The following is an 18,134-nucleotide window of genomic DNA, read 5'->3' as shown; positions in this document are numbered from 1 at the left end:
TCTACTTTAAGAAAAAAAAAAGTAAAAAAAAAAAATTCTTCTCCTAAATAACTGTTGCCTTCTTCTACCATCCTAGTCACTATTATCTTCTTCTGTTAGCCATACCATACACAGAAGGATTATTTATACAGATATATATATTATATAAGGGTTATTTATAGTTTATTTGCAAAATTACTTGTTTTTGAAGTTTAGTTATAGGATGAAATAGTTGATAATTATGCATCAATGGTTAAAATATTTAATACTTGGTTATAGGTAGGAAAAACTTAATATGCATATAATAGAAAGCTAATATCTAAATTTATGGAAGGATAATGCATATTTTTATAACTTGAAATTTGAATCATTTATCTTTTTTTTTTTTAATTTTATTTATTTACTCATGAGAGACACAGAGAGAGAGAGAGGCAGAGACAAAGGTAGAGGGAGAAGCAGGCTCCATACAGGGGGCCCCATGTGGAACTCGATTCCGGGTCTCCAGGATCAGGCCTGGGCTGAAGGCGGTGCTAAACCGCTGAGCCACCCTGGCTGCCCTGAATCATTTATCTTTGATACCATCTTCTCTCTCTCTCTCTCTCTCTCTCTCTCAAGGTACTTAGAAAACAAAATTACTAATGAGAAATTTGCTCAGGCAAGTTACTTTAAACTTAGAGTAGGAATGGTAAATACATCAAATATGTTACCTGTAATTCCTTATTCTCCTCACCATCTTCCCTAAAACACACACTATCTTCTGTAACCATTGTTGACACAGTTAATCATGACCTCTTTACCCTAAAAGTGGCTTCAGAACCCTTCTCCGTATAGCTCCTTATTAAGTTTTTAACAAACTATCTGTGCTGGAGATGGAATAAATCCTAGTGAAATATTCTTGTATCAGATACACAACACTAATAGTGACCAAAATTATGTTCACTAGAAACAACTTGTCTCTTCCTTGAAGAGCTCAGTAAGTAATAGACACATTTGTGTCCTCTACTGTTCCATTTAATATACAGTATGTGTATTTTTTTTGTTGTCTTCATCTTTTTGTTACTTTATCAAAGTTTTAGCAATCACCATCTTTGGGCTTGGAGATTTCTAAGGGTCCCTCAGTTAACAACTGTATAATCTCTTAGGGTAAATAATTTTTTAGGCAAATTCAAACTGTATTGATTTCAGCTGATTTAAAAATTTCTCATCATTTTAACACATCTTTCTTTAGACTGACTATAAATAATTAAGGTACAGGCATATGTATACAAAATGTCTTTCATGTACTATGTAGTCAGTGAAAATAAGTATTCATAAATGGATGAATATAGATTTCCAGGTTAACATCTATTATGCATTATTAAGTTCATTTATTTTATGAATAAGTATAATCTGATCTTAGTAACTGCTTCTATAATTGTATGCCATTCATTTGAATATGGTTCTATTTAGCTCTTAGGGATTGAAGTTATTAGGTTGATGGCACCAACAGAGTGCAAATTCCTCCAGGATAGATTCTTGCTTATTCATATAGACAGCCTGACCCCCAGCATAAAGTTTAGCCATAGAGCCACTTAATATATTTATGTTGAATTGCATAGTGCAACATCTTATAGTCTCTAATTAGACATCAGCAAATCATCTTCCTTGGCTATAACATGATTGAGTTATCATTTGCTTTTGTGTCAGCTGTGAAATTATGGCTTTTGGACATGTAACTTGAAGAGGGATGTGGGATTTGTCATCTGCTGTGGTTTTCCCAAGCCTCACAACTGTAGCATTTTTCTGCATAGGAATTTACAGTGCTTAACAGGAGCAATCAGTGTGTGCTAATCTAGGGAAGCAATGGCCTGTGATGTCATATGGAAGGTGGGGCTGAATCCTGCCCTTGAAGAATGGACTAGATCTGAATAGGCGGGGAAAAAAGAGGAAGGACATTCCTTGGAAAAAAACAAAAACCAAGAAAATAACATGAGCCACAGGTTAGAAGCATAAGTGAATGTGTCCACACTGACCAGCCAGAACTGCCAGTTCTGTTACATCAGACTGTACCATTACCTGATAGCATGGAGAATCATGAAAGTGCAGCATGCTGAGTTTGAGCTGTATTTTATTGACTAAGGAAGAGGTACTTAAACTCTCAGAGCCTTAGTTTTCCTCATTTGTAAACTGGAGAAATCAAGACCTATCTCAGAGGGTGATTGTGTCTTTTTAATGAGATAATCATAGATAAATCACTTGGGCATGGAACAGATCCTCAGTAACCATCATAACAATGTGGAGCAAGCTTAATATTTTGGGAGGAATGCAATGATAAGAACTGGTATTTTTTGGGAAATTAGTTCTATGTGTGATGTTAGATGACTGGAAAGGCAAGAGTTTCGGTACTAAGGAGCTGCCTGTTAGTGCATTGGCTCAGGAATGTGGCCATAAGCACATTTTTGACTAGCAGTGATGAACACAAATGGCTACAACGGAGATTTCAGGAAAGAATTGAGCAGATGTGGAGGCTGAAAGAATGTGTGTGTGGTATATTGCATTTTGCATTATGTGTCCAAACTCCCCAGAGTGAGCAAACGTTTCCAAGAGTGCAGGTGGATGGCTCAGAAGGCAGAATCAAAGCAGGTCCTCAGAGGCAACTGGATATAAGCAGAGAGAGACTTTGGTTGGCACATCTGCCTTCCAGCATGAAAGCAGGCAGAGAAGCCACTGCGGGCTACAGCAGCTATGAACATGAGTTCCCTGGGGAAATTCTTGAAAGTTTCATGGAAGCAGTGGTATAATGAAACAATTCCAGGAGGATCAAGAGAGACCATTTAGTAGTTAGAGAAAGAGAACGAAGGAATAGACCGTGTGCTATAACAATAGTCTGGGAGTGAGCAAGCCAAGCAGAAGTTTTACAACAGGGAAGAGAAGAAGCTGAGCAGTTCAAGGTAGTCTGATCATGGTCACATTTTTAACAGTTTTTAATATCCTTTTTATTCTATAGGGTTTTGTAAGAACTGATGATATCAAGTGACTGAACATTTGCCATGTCAGGCTTTTTACCTGAAAAAAAGATATTTAAGACATATCAGTATTATTTATTTAAAAAACTCTTTTCAACTAAAATAGAATATTCTAATTTCTGTTCAATTCTTAAAACTTCAGAATGACTTACAATCTATGGATGTAATGTAAATCATAACATACAGTAATAAATCATGCAGAGATGCAATTGAAAATTTTAAATATCTGAGTCTTTTTTACTCACAAAACTTGTTTTGTTACATTAAATAGGTTGATATGAATAACCACTTTTATAGATTATGGATCATTTTACATTGATTCTTTTTTTGGTGGGGGTTCTAGTTTCTTTTCTTTGAGGCAGTTTCAATTTGCAAAAAAATATTTCTAGTGGCACATCAGCTTCTGAAAGTTAAAGCTTTCACGTGGAAATTCTGACACAACTTCAAAACACTATAGTGGAATCAGAATTCCACTTCCTTTAGATATTTTGCAGTTGACAGAAAAGATGCTGAACCAGAGAGATCAAGTAAACTAACTTTTGTTCTAAGAGTCCAGATCTACGTTAACAATACTTAGAGCACCAATATATGTTGGAGTATTGGGTGGCCTTTACTCAGGGTTAAAATGTTGCTGTTGAAAGTTATGTTTCTCTGCTCCGGTTGTGTTTTACTCTTCAACCCCCTGACACTCCACACAACCATCTTCCATTGACTTCACATGATAGTGTCATTATTTAACACTGAAGCAATCCTAATAGGGTTATTTTAAATGAGTTAAATTTGTTTCCAACTCTTCAAAAGATCTCAGCACCTGAGTTAGGTTAGGATAATTAAATCCTCGAATGCCTTTGGATAAAGGTTGACAGGCTTATTGACATTTAGCATACAATTATTATTGAATATTCATACAAGTGCTTTCCGAAACAATTCTGATCTTCAGGAGCATATTACTAACCATCGCTCTATGTGCAATATTTAGAAGATGTGAGAACTCATTGGCAGAGTGTGTGTCATTTTTAATTTGCCAGTATATTTCAAAATACTGCGGATGTCTGACTCAGATATGCAAATTTTTTCTTTGAAATAGACTGTGAAACTTTTCCACCAGTGCCTTACCAGTCATGCTGGAGATAAGACTTTACTTGAAGACCCCAAAACTTGATGGCTAGTTAAGAAATGAAAGTAAAGTTCAAGTTGTCTTGGATTTGGTCAAAAGGTTGATTTATAGTTCCAAAAAGAGACCCCTAATTATATTTCATGTCGATAAATTTAGGCTGCTGTTCTAAGAATCCTATTTAGCTCTATCCATTCTATCAAGATAACTTTCCAAATTTCCATCCTGTTTAGATAACAAGTTTCTTTGAAAATAGAAGACAAGATCAAAACTTTGGAATGGGATGGCACTGAGATTTGAGAGTACATCAGGGTGGAGAATTGAAAAAAAAATGAACTTATTTTTGCAAGTTCTGGCTCCTGCAAATTTCTTCACTGAGAAGGACTAGAGAATTTCTAAGAACACAGTCAGCTTTATATCATGAAATGACATTCTGTAATAATTAGAATTGTTATACAAAACTAGAGAAAAAATGCAACTAACAAAAAAATGAATCCTCTCAAGCTCTTTTATATTATTCATTGAGTTGTGTAGGGACACACACAGATGTGTTCAAACACCCCAAATGAGACTATTCAGCCCTTTTTTTGTGGAAGCCAAGTAGACTAAGTGGAAGAAAGTAATCTGTACCATGTAATTAGAGAGAGTCTACAAAAGGCAATCTAGTAATGTGCATCTATATCAGAAAGTTGGTTTGTTCTAAAATAAACTTGGAAAACAGAACCATATTTTCTCAAGTATGTCTGTACTTCCAAGCAACTATGACCCAAGCAATATCAATGATTTTTTTTTAAATTGGTTCCTTATAAAGTTGTGTGACATTAACTTTTTTTAAAGACTATTTAGACTTTTAGATTCACAGCAAAATTAAGAGGAAAGTATTTTTCCAGTGTACCTCCCTGCCCCTACACATGATTAACTCTTGTTTTTTTAGCTATTATATAGGTACATTTCCCTTTCTTTTTCTTTTAGCCAAACATTTTACTATGGGAAACTTCAGTATATGCAAAAACAGAGTAGTACAGTCTACCACTCAGTTAATTATTAAATAATGGCCAGTCATGTTTCTTCTTTATGCTCACATGCTTGTTGCCCCTCACTAGGTTATCCTGAATTACAAGTAAAAAATAATATTTCCTCACGTTCATCAAATAGCTAGTTATTTTAAAAATTTCCTCAGTCTTGTCCTCGCTGCCTTTTTTATTTTGGTTTCTTTTATCTATATCTAAACAAGATCCATGGGTTATATTTGGTTAGACAACTCTGAGAGGTTATTAATCTATACTTTTCTTCTTTCTATTGATTCATTGAAGAAACCAGGTTATTTGTCCGGTAGATTTCCTCAGTGTCTAGATTTTTCTGATTGACTGTATTCTTTTGGTGTCATTTAAAATGCTTTGTCCCTGATTTCCTACAATCTGGTAGTTAGAGAAGTTTGGTGTGATTGCTTGCTTGCTTGCTTGCTTGCTTGCTTGCTTGCTTTATTTATTTATTTATTTATTTATTTATTTATTTATTTTTCTGAGACTACGTCCCTGGGTACTGTTAGGCGCTAATATTATGAAGCACATATTCTAGTTTTCTCTTTTTATAATTCTAGTAGCCATCAAGGATCATCGCTGAGATCCTTCTATTGCCATCAGGGGTTTCCGAGACAGTCCCTTGGTCATTTCATCATTCCTAATTGATTAGCTAGAACATACACACATAGAGAGAGATAAATTCTTCCTCGTTAACTATTTATTCTGAAATATATTTCATAAAAGGAGAGCAGGTTAAATGTCTAGGTCTTTTCCTTTATTTGCTAGTGTTCATAATATAACTCTAATGTTTCCAAAAGCGATCACTGATTTTTTTTTCCTTTTGGTATCATTACGGATTCATGAACTTTGCTGTTTTAGATGTATTCACTTATTGATAAAAAAATTATCCCATCTTTGGATATAATCTAATCCAGTGAGAAGATTTTTAATATGGCTCCTGTCTGTCTTCGTTTTGACATGGCCCTAGTCATCTCTGAAAGACTACTTATTCTATGCCGTGACCCATATGAGAATTTTGACTGAGTATCTTGACTCCATCATCATTAACATCATTACTTATTTTCATTGTCCCTCAACATATGTATTTATATATACCAATATTGCCAAAAAAAAAAAAAACAATATGACTGAAAACAGGTTAAATTTTATTTTGTCATTATTTTTTGTCCTTTGGACAAATTATTGTTCTTAAAATCACTTAAAGTAATTCCTCTTTCTAAGCCACTAATTCAATATAGGATTCGGTTCATTTGCTTTATTTTTATTTAGAATTCTTAGAGATTGTGTTTATTTTTACCTAATTCTGTTAAAAATAAAAGTTACATAGTTTTAAAGTCAAATCCACAAAATAAGGTATATTCAAAGAAGTCTGTTTTCTCTTTTTCACATTATTCATTTTTCCCTATCTTTCTAAGAAAGTATGTATTTGCCTGTATTAAAATACAAATATCTATTTCCACCCTTAGATAAACAGCAGCCTACTGTATACATTTTTTTCTACATACATTTGCCTTTTTTCCCTTACACTACATCCTGGAGATAATTCCATAAAAGTATAAAGAGACACATTTCAACTTTTTATAGTTACACATAGTCTCACCATTTGATTTACCATATATTATTCAATCAGTTCCCTCTTGATGAACATTAGAGTTTATAGCTTTTTTTATAATATAAAAGTTTTATAAGGAATGTGATGTGTAAAGCAGTTTATAGCCAAGTGTACCTCTGGTATAGATGTCTAGGAATGGAACTGCTGGGTCAAAGGACAAATATATATATATATATATATATATATATATATATATATATATATATATAATTTTGCTAGTTTTGCCAAATTACCCTCTACAAAGTGCCATTTTGCAAATATATATCTAACTGCACAAAGAAAGACTGTATAGAGAGTGGAATTAAAGACTAAATATGATATAATGTCAATAGATACAAAAATTATCTAAAATACTAATCTCAATTTTATTTTAAGTTACTCTTCCCATTGACAGCTATTCATTATATCATAGCTCTGTCTTGATGGGAGCTTCTGTCACAAGATAATATTTGCTAAATCTAATCCATTATGATTATGCAATGCAAAATTATTGAGATTCAAACACATTCCCATTTTTAAAGGACTATTACTAGAAAGCCAGCTTGTTTCCATATGATCTACCTTTTCATTGAAAAAGTGATAGGAGTAAAATTTATAAATGTGTTTGTTGTGCATACCTCAGAGTAGACATTAGCCCTCTTTATCATAAGCCATAACCTATACGTTATGAAACCATCTCAGAAAGTCACTAACTTTTAGACTAGAGAATAATGAAATTTTAAAACATTGTTTCAAATACTTAGATTTGCTTCTTAATGGTGTCTTATCTTGGATTGATATTGCACTTCTTTGGTTTAATGCTATTGAGTGATTAGCAATGAGATGACTGACAAAACCCAAAGTAATAGTCTAAAGACTTCTTAAACCACTACTCCTAAATCTGCTTCTCTTTATTGATATAATGAGGGGAGAATTAATTTTAAAAGGTGGTGACTATTGATTACTTAATGGCAGAAGATAATGTTGAGAAATGCTGAAGTGAGCCTATTCTGTGCCCTCCTGGGCAACAGGACCCATTATCCAATGGTGGAAATCATGTTGTAACCCTCATCAATATTTAATAAGCAGGATGCAGGCTGGATGCAGGCTGCAAAATTGCCCTAGGCATAGGTTCCAATAGGCCATCAGAATGTTTCAAGTATATAAAAGAGTAACAGATTTCCCTGTGTTCAGATTGTTTATAAGCAGGACAACAATACATTCAATTCCCTTTTGTGATCTCTGGGCAATGATAGCCTTATGGAAATGCCTACTAGGCAAGTTGAAGTGATTAATGCTCTGGGAAGTCATTCTAGGTTAGTAAGCCCTGCATGAGAAGACTTTGTATTTTCCAGTGTGGTTCTCAGTTTCAGCCCTTCTATTTCTCTCTTCTTGCCACAAGCTGAAGGGCTTGTTCAGCAGGGGTGGCGAGTCAGCAAAAGGCGTTAATTGTGTCTAACACAGCCATCATCCTTGGGGCGATATTACGTATCACACTGTCTATCAAGCTAACCCCTTGTCACACGTCAGGATCTTTTTATTTCAGCTCATTTAAAAGGGAAACAAGGAGTTTTAAAGATAGCTGGTGGGGAAACATGAGTGTAAGAGTGCTTGTAAGAACAATGAACCTTCAAAGCTGACTTAAACTAAACTGTGCTGGGACTTCTGAAAGGACAATACACTTTTTTTTTTTTAATACACGGTTTTATAAATTATTGACTCCCGTTGTTAACTTTTCAAATTATCGGGTTATTTTTCAGTACCATCAGCTTATTCTGAAAATATTATCAGCTTGGAATGAAATTAAGTTCTTGAGATAGAATATATTCTTAGGATTTATAGGTACTTAAAGGACCTAACATCAGATATTCACCTTTCCAAACAATGTATGAATTAAATGATAGTGAAGAAATGTCCATTTTTTGACTCCATGACTCTAAAGATTGTTGAAATGTATTTCAGAGAGTCATTTACTTTGTAACATATCAGAATTATTTATAATTACCTGCCTAGAATGAGTTACATATGAATAAAAATTTAGCTTTGTAGGCAAAAAGTATCCAAGGGAACAAGTCTTCTATTAACATATTGAGCTTTTTCTCAAAACCAGTGAATGAAATTGACCCTGAGGTCTCATTGTAATTCCAAGCTAAATGTGGACAAATTCAGTTTTACTTCCAACCTTAGACTGTGCATGCCTAAATGCTACTTTCAATTCATTAATAGCTCTATGGTATGCCTTCTCTTTCTGACGACAACTAGAGTCTCAAATTATCAAGTTATCAATGATAAACACATTTGTAGTCACTTTTAGTTTTTTGACAAATGTGATCTTTATGAGGTATATCAATAGATTTACTCAGATGTTTGTTTTTATTTGTTTTGTTGTTGTTATTCATTTGTTAGTTGGTTGGTTAGTAATACATGTCATTCCTTCTTGGAAATTAGTTTGTGGGTAGCTCACTTCAAGAAGGCTTAGGTTAGAATTCATAGATTGTTCAGATGCCATTCCCAAGGGCAGAGGTAGCACTATAAATTGAAAATAATTTAATAGATTTTCTTCAAGGTGCTTAACAATATAATATAAAACTTATGAAGACATTTTGTCCACTGTATTATAATGTTAATCATAGTTATATCTTCAATGCCTTTAGATATTCCAGAGAGAAGAGCTTTTTTAATCTTCTATTTGTAATATATTGACACTTATTAAACCATAATCTAATATATTTAGCAATTTTATCAGTGAAAGTCACAAATCCTAAGTGTCCTCTCCTTTCTCTTTCCTATTTTATAGCGCAGCAGCAGTTTTGGGAATTTTGATCGTTTTCGGAATAATTCTATTTCAAAACCAGATGATTCAACTGAGGTTAGTATTTTATTACAATTTTATGAATGTAATGCAAACTCATTATGAAAAATTATGAAGCCAATATCACTTTTGCTAAGTACAGTAAGAAAAATAAGTATATTTAAAAATCACAGTCTTGCCTATATTTTTGTGATAATTGAACAAACAACTACTTAGTAATCAGTACCATACTGGGTATTAGGGGTAAAAGTTGTCTAAGAAACCTAACATGTTCAGAAAAGCAGAATATAAACTGAAGAAGAGAGTTACAATTTAAAGTAATACAAATAATCTCAAATTTTCTGAGCATTTCCACCATAAAACAATCCATGTTAAATTTTATGTCAGTTGTAATTGCTTTGATTAATTTAATGATTAAATGACTTGATTGTAAATTTGTTAGAGAGGGCATATGGTTGTTCAATTGCACTCTACTATATGCATTGAAATGTCTCATAGGTGACCATTACATACACATTTGCAAACCATGAACACTTTAAAAGTAGCTTAAGGAAAGGTTCCCATACAATAAAGACTATATAATTATAATAGCAATAGTAATAATAATAATAATATCTACACTTAATTGAACACTAACTATGTTATAAGCACAACACTAAACACTTTACCTACCTATAATGTAGGAACTATTAGTATTGTTTTATCAATGAAGTAATACATTTTGTTGAGTAAAGTTACTTCTAAATTACATAGTTAATAAGTGACAAAGGCAGAACTCACCATCTTGTCTGACTCCAAGTTTGCATTTCTGTTGCACTATCTCACAAACTACAGGCCAATTATGATAAATGATTATTGAAAGGGATATATATTGAGAAAATTCAAAATACATGTTTATCATTGAACCTGATTTAGCAACTCCACATGTGATACATTTGAGATCAATAGGTTTTTGGATCATATGTATTTTTTAATTATTCATTCTTATTATTGTATGTTTATTTTTTGTGTTTTTTTGTAAAGATTTTTTCCCATTATCATATTTAATTTCTCAACATACTTCTCAGATTCCTATGTCTGTGTATCTATAATACTTTTAAATATTGGCATTTCAGTAATAGACATTCTAAACAAAAGAAATGAAAATAGAATAACATCTAGTATTACTTTATAAATATATCTGTTAGTACACACATATGTGTATGTGTGTAAAATATATCCCCTTTATACATATGTATATTATTTATATCTCCCTCTATCTGTCTATATATTTATATACACATGCTTATGAATAAACCTATAATAGCTATATAGTCTATCCACATTTTTTTAGTTTTAAATAAGATAACATATGTATATAGTGAGAAACCCTATATAATTTCATTTTCAATTAACATCTTATATAAAACTTTGACTTTCCATAATCACATATAGATATATTCTACTGTTACTTAGTTTATAATGCTAGGGTTAACCTGTAAGAGTAGCTCAGGCTAATTCAGGTTTATTGATTAGTAATGGTGGCTTAGTAATTTGTGATAGAATTAATAAATCTGAAAAAGTAGTTCACATGTTTTTTCAGCAATACAGCATCTATTCATTCAACAAGTATTTCTTGAGCACCTACCCTATGACAGAGTTCCCATTAGTTACTCAGAAATTACTATTGCAATAATTGGTGAAAATCCCCACTTAATGAAGCCTAAAGTATAGAGGGAAAAACAGATCTTAGAAAAACAGCAACTGTAAATAAATATCTAATAAAGTTGTGATTCAGGTGATAAAAGAGACCAGCATAGAAAAATTTGAAAGTTTAAAATATGCTGAAGTAGTTTCTTTGAAACCTCTACAAAAATTGATAGAAAAACCTAAAATTAAAAATATTTGTGATACTTGTTTGAAGCTTAGGCAATGGTAATTTAACACAGATAGTAATACAATATACTTTCTTGGCTTATTTATTTATTTTTAGTTTGTAATTTGACAGTCAAGATAGAGTTTATTTAGAGAGAAGAGAGACAAGAAAGGCTAACTTAAAACTTTAAAGAATCTCCAAGTTATATTTTATTCAGGGTTTTGAATTAAGCAAAGAATCCTTGCCTTTTATAACCTTGAATGTAGAATTTTTTTTTAAATGTAGAAATTAATGAAGTTCAATGAGGACTTAAATCTGCTGTCCATTCATATTTATCATAGGTAATTTGGCATAAGATATGAAGCAAAACATAATATTGATTAATAATTTTATTAACTATGTTGTTAAACCTTTATATTAAAATATTCAAGGAGATTCTGGGTGGCTCAGTCAATTGAGTCCGACTCTTGACTTTGGCTCAGGTTATGATCTCAGTGTGGTGAGATCAAGCCCTGTGCTGGGCCTGCTTGAGACTCTCTCTTCTCCCTCTTTTTCTGTCCACCCCCTGCACACACCTTCTTTCTCTAGTATAAATAAGTAAATCTTAAAAATAAATAAATAAAAATTAAATATTCAAGTTCACTAAAGAGAAGTTTCCCTTTATTTTTTATTTAAAATTCAGGAAATATCTGTCTGCCCACCCATCAAGAACAGTGGGCAATGCTAAAATAGATGCACCTAAAGAGTACTTTCTTGAAATCTAAGATATTAAGGATATATAACCCAATTATGTCCTTTAAGAAAAAATCACTCCAAAGTTCTACATGAGAAGTTTTGCTTATTCTAAAAATATCAAGTGTCAGTTATGTTCCTGGAAGTGTTCTAGACTTTCAGAATAAATAAAAAAAATATAAAATCTCTAGTCTCATGGAGCATACCTTACAGTGAGAGATGCAGGCAATAATCAATCAAACAAACAAATATATTATCAGGTAATCTTAATTTAAATACCTAGAAGAATTAGTTACATGTGAATTACGTGAAGATTTCTATACTAATGGCTAGACCAAGTTCACATTTACTATTGCTTGAGAATATGGAAAATATGCATGAGGCACTTCCCTGCAAGAAGAAAAAACTGCACTTTCTCAGTGGATTTACTTAACTCCAAAAAAATTTTTTAAATGACCATTTTGGGACACCTGGGGGGCCCAGTTGGTTGAGTGTCTGCCTTTGGCTCAGGTCATGATCCCAGGGTCCTGGGATCGAGCTCCATGTCAGGCTCATGTTCAGTGGGAGCCTGCTTCTCCCTCTGCCTGCTGCTCCCCACCTGTGTTGTCACTCTCTCTCAAGTAAATAAATAAAATATTTTAAAAAATGACCATTTCATTTTCTATAAGAATAAGAGGATTAGTTTAGTGCCCATTCAGCATGAATACATGCTGTCACCTTTCTAAAGCCCCCAATAAAATATCTCCCATTTATGTAGATTTAATCACTCATTATGCCAATCATTCAATTCCATTTTGCCCATCACAAAAGTGGGAAAAATTAAAGTGGCTCTACTGTGGAGCTATTTAAAGAATGGCTAAAATTCTTTGAAACAAATTTTACATGTGAAGCTCAGGTCCTTTGACATCACAAGTTTTATTTTCTGAGTTTGTCACATACGTAACCAGGCTTGGGCAACTTTAAAAATATGTATTATATCCCAACTGAAGTTTTGGAGGCTGCTGTACACAATATATATGGGTCCAAAAATTTGGAATCTTCTCTTTAATAATGTTTTCAGATCAATGATTTTTATTATTATTCTGTCTTTTGTAAATAATTCTAACTAGGTATATGAAGGAGAACCCATAAATGAAAGTGGAGAACAAAGTAAAACTTCAAATAATGGAGGGGGTTTAGGGAAAAAAATGAGAGCTATTTCCTGGACAATGAAGAAAAAAGTGAGTAAAAAGTACATCAAAGCCCTCTCTGAAGAAAAGGTAAGCGTACTCTGTTAATTTTTTTTGTATTTTTCTATTAATTTTTTTCTTAAAATAGTCGACAGACTCTTCTTCTAGACATAAAATTACTTGGTGCTTTAAAAAGTACTTCAACATTTACTTTCTCCCTCAGTAATTGTGCCCAGAAGTTAGGTAGGAAAACAAAACAAAATATTATTATTCCTATATTAATAGAGGAAATGGGGGCTCAGAAAGACCACACATGTAATATATGAAGAACAGTATGTCATATAACAAACATCAGTACATCATTTCTTTTTATTGCCAAATAATATTCCATTATATACATAGACTACACTTTATTTTCCCTTTCATCAGTTGATACATACTGAGTTGTTTTCACTTTCTGGCTATTGTAAATAATGCTGCTATGAATATTTATGAGTTTTTATGTGAAAATATTCTTTTGTTTCTCTTGGGTATATGGTAATTATCTGATATTTTGAGAAATTGGCAACCTGCTTCCCAAAGCAGTTGCATCATTTTACATTCCCACTAGCAATGTGTGAGGGTTCCAATATCTCCACGTTTGTCAACACTTGTTACTGTCTTTTTGATGCTAGTCTTCCTACTGGGTGTGAAATGGGATTTCAATGTGGCTTTGATTTGCACTTCCCTGATGACTAATTATGTTGAGATCTTGTCGTGTTCTTATGAGCCATTTGTATATCTTCTTTAAAAAAATGTTTACTCAAATCCTTTCCCCATTTTTTACTTTGGTGATTTGGGGGGTTTTCATTGTTGATTTTTAAGCTTTTTAAAAATATACCCTTAATGTAATCAGATATATGATTTGCAATATGATATATTTTCTCCTCTGGATTGTATTTTTACTTTTTGATGCTATCATTTGCAGCACAAATATTTATAATTTGATATAACACAATTTATCTTTTTTTTGTCATTTGAACTTTTACCACTGCATTTAAAAAACTGTTGCTTAAAAAAAAAAGAAAAAAAGAAAACTGTTGCTTAACCTAAGATTACAAAGATTTTCTCCCATATTTTTTTCTAAGAGCTTACACTTGTAGCTCATAAATTTTGCTGTATGATTATTAACAATTTTTCTTTCAAGTGGTAGGAGTCTGTCTTCATTCTTTCAAATTAGATATCCAGTTGTCACAACATTAATTTGTTAAAAGGACAATTATTGTATTTTTTTGGCACCCCTGTTGAAAATCAATTGATAATAAATACATGGTCATAATTATATGGATCACAAATACTTGGGTTTATTTCTGACTCCCAATTCTATTACACTGAACAACAACTTGCCTACACTGCCATGATAACCACCTAATTGGTCGTCTTTCTTCCACTCCTGCCTCCATTAAAGCCATTCTCCACATGAAATCCAGAGAGATTTAAAGGGGAATTTAGAACACATCATGTCCCTTGGTTAAAATTTTACAATGCTTTCACAATGCATTCCCATATTATAATAGATTTATTCCAATCCTCTAAGAAGCAGACCATAAGAAAGCAATGGATACACCAAAGATTATCAGGGAAATGCCTGTGAAGGATAAAGAAACAAGAATTGATAGGGAAGCCTTCAGACAACAGTGCAAGTTTGATACCTATGAAAGGAGAGGAAGAAAGCTTTAGCCAGGTTGGTAGATAGTCTTTGAACCAGTTTTTCATTACAGGAGCCCTATATCCCACCAGAAAGTTACCCCCACTGGTTCAGTCATTGGCAGAGAGCATGACTTCCATGCAGGCACAGTGCTGGATTCAGTAGCTAGGACTGTTACTAAAGGGTCTCGCAGCAAAAGATCTGAGTGACACATTTCCATGACCATCACACATGGTCTATAAAGCTTTTCCTAATCTGGCTCCAGTCTGCTTCTCTGAGCTCATTTCCTAATACTGTCCTTGCTCTCACTCAGCTGCAGCTGCATTGGCCTGGTCTTTCCATTCACAACCCAAGCTAATTCTGAGTTTAGTTATTTTGTTCCTGCTATTCCTTTTACTTGGAAAACTGCCTCTAAATGTTTACATAAGTTACATCTTAACATTCAGGTCAAGAATTCAGAGCATTATTATGGTATAGAGGAGGTCTTTGGAGGCTACTCCATCTAAATCAGCTAACCTTCCCCTAACCCTAATCCTAGTAGCTCATCCTCTCACATCACTCAGTTTTATTTCCTTCACTTATTCCCTGAAATTTTCTTTTGTGTTTTGTTTGTACACACCTCCTCAAACACTAACCACACATACATATACAAACACCAGAGCCTAACACACTAAAATGTATCTTATGAGAGGTGGGGACTCTGTGATCTTGTTTACTATGTATCCCCAGTTCCCAAAACAGTGCCAGGTACTTACAAGGTGTTCTATAAACTTGTGTTGAATGACTGAACAAATGAATAAAGGAATGGATAAAAGCAGAGAATCAAACTGAGTATATATATGTATTATGAAGTTTTATCAATGTTTAGAAATGCTCATAAATGAGGAATATTGAATTACATTTTCATGAATATTAAGAAATTTATAGGTTTTGTTCAAATTATCTAAATATGGAAGACATTTGAGATGTTTTCAAGCAGATGTAATTTGTTTTGAAATTCTCTGTCTTTCCTAATTTTATGCAGGATTTGCTTTTCACTTGACTAGGTGTGCAAGCTCAGTATGAGATTTGTAAAGCTTCTTAGATAAGCTTTGCTTTAGAATTGCAAAATGTGCATGTTTTATTCATATCTAGTGATCTGGTAGGGTGCAAATAACTGACATGAAACAACTATGCAGAATTTAAACTTGTAATATCAGATCTCAAAGGATTAGTAACGGTGGTAAATAGATGATAAGGAGAACATGAAGAAATAAAAGTGCTTTAATAGATAAAGCATAGATGTTAATAAATCTAACATTTCTGATTAAATAGTCTGGATATGACATTCATCCTAATTTACAAAATGAACTATTATAATTTCAGTTGAATTCCATAATGTGAATGTTTCATCTAAAGAACTTTTCCAAATATAACATGTTTTGCTAGAAATTCAACTAAAGATTAATGATTCTCATATTTTATGCTGATGTATTCCTAAGTATTTTATTGCTAAAATATGTCTTGTTTGTTAAATCAATGCACAATATCCATGGAAATCTGTTCTCTGCACTTAACCTCTGATATATTTTTCTGAAGGATGAGGAAGATGGAGAGGATGCCGTCCCATATCGGAACAGTGACCCAATGATTGGATTTCACACAGAGAAGATCTCTCTTAAAGCCAGTGACTCCATGGATAGTCTCTACAGTGGGCAGAGTTCATCAAGTAAGCCTATAGAATACGGGACAAGATACTAACTGGGAGGGCTGAATTAACTAAAAGCAGTAGATTTTAACTACAGAGAGCAAACTGATGGTTACCAGAGGGGAGGTAGATGGAGAGATGAGTGACGTAGTGATGGGGACTAAAGAGTGCACTTACTGTGATGGGCACTGTGTAACGCAATGTATTGAAATGTTAAATCGCTATACTGCACACCTGAAACTGATATGACACTGTATGTTAATAATACTGGAATTAAAATAAAAAAACAATAAAAAAGAAATAAATTCAAATGAAAACCAACAACAACAGATTTGCTTCTGTGGGGCTTATCAAATTAACAAAAATGTTTTAGCTACTTGATAAGAGAAATAGTGAAAATGTAGGATTGCTGAATCCACAGAGTTGCTGCTGTTGTTTAAAATGATACACAATACATCCGATAGAATTATGTATTATTTTGAAACTTTTAAAACTGTAGTCAGCAGGGGTCTTGGGGATATGCCTTAAAATGATCATGTTAGGTGACTAAATCTATATCCCTAAAATAAAAACATATGCTTAGGAGAACTAGCATTATCTTGGGTCAAAAGTTTTTAAATGACTTGGTGTATTCAGGTAAATAAAATCCTGTTCTCTCTCTTCTTCCATCCCACCCTTTCTCCTTCCTTTGCCTTTCTTTAATCCTCCTTTTTCCTCGTTCCTCCTTCTCTTCTTCCTTCTTTCTCTCCTCCCTCCTTCCTTTCTTCTCTTTCTTTTTTCCCTCTCCTGTCGTCTCTCACTTCTTTCCTTCCTTTTCATTCCATTTTGCCTGTAGTACTCTGAAAATATCAAGACATATGCATCAATCATGACATTTACTTTTTAGGTGTCCACCCAGCATTAGTGAGTAAAGAATGAAATACTATGTAAATACCAAATAGAAGGAATATCACCAATTAGGTGACAGAAAGGAAGCAGCATGTGTCAAACAGGATTTTCTAAAATCATTGTTTCTAAGAAGGAAGTCATTCAGGTTTCAGTCACATATCCTGCTATGATATTTGGATGAAACTACTGATACGGCAGGGTGCCTTATAACTTTTTTATGTGTACACTGTTATACATCCCTCTGATATTTTCAGGGCTTTTACATGTTTTCTTTTTTTTGCAAAGTTTATTTTTCATTTCCTTTTAAATCAACTGTTTCCGTTATTTGAAGATAGATCGCAAAGACCAGATGTTTCAGATATCCTGAATTTTATTCCTATTTTCCTATTGGCTGAAGAACAGTTATTTTGTGGGGAAAAAAACTAATGTAGAAACATTTGAAGGATATATTTTTGCATGTGTGAAATTCAGATTTCATTAGTATTCACTTCTGCTGGAAGTTTTAAAATTCTAAATTGTAATGCTGAATGTGGATAGAATTTTACTAACTGGAATGTACCATGAAAAGCCAG

General features: G+C 33.1%; 1 protein-coding gene across 4 annotated transcripts in view; it reads left to right on the top strand.

The window, feature by feature from the left end:
* SAMSN1 (SAM domain, SH3 domain and nuclear localization signals 1) overlaps window positions 1-18,134 on the top strand; it is a 144,319-nt gene that overhangs the window by 101,449 nt on the left and 24,736 nt on the right. For all 4 annotated transcript variants that reach the window (XM_035709345.2, XM_025449622.3, XM_025449627.3 and 1 more), the window contains 3 exons: window positions 9,530-9,601; window positions 13,241-13,390; window positions 16,566-16,695. In XM_035709345.2, the coding sequence (XP_035565238.2) occupies window positions 9,530-9,601; window positions 13,241-13,390; window positions 16,566-16,695 (352 nt within the window). The remainder of the gene's footprint in view (window positions 1-9,529; window positions 9,602-13,240; window positions 13,391-16,565; window positions 16,696-18,134) is intronic.

The sequence above is a fragment of the Canis lupus genome, chromosome 31 (genome assembly GCF_003254725.2).
Source record: "Canis lupus dingo isolate Sandy chromosome 31, ASM325472v2, whole genome shotgun sequence".
Lineage (NCBI taxonomy): Eukaryota > Metazoa > Chordata > Mammalia > Carnivora > Canidae > Canis > Canis lupus.
Note: the sequence above shows the minus strand (reverse complement) of the source record. Positions and strands in the feature narration are given on the sequence as shown.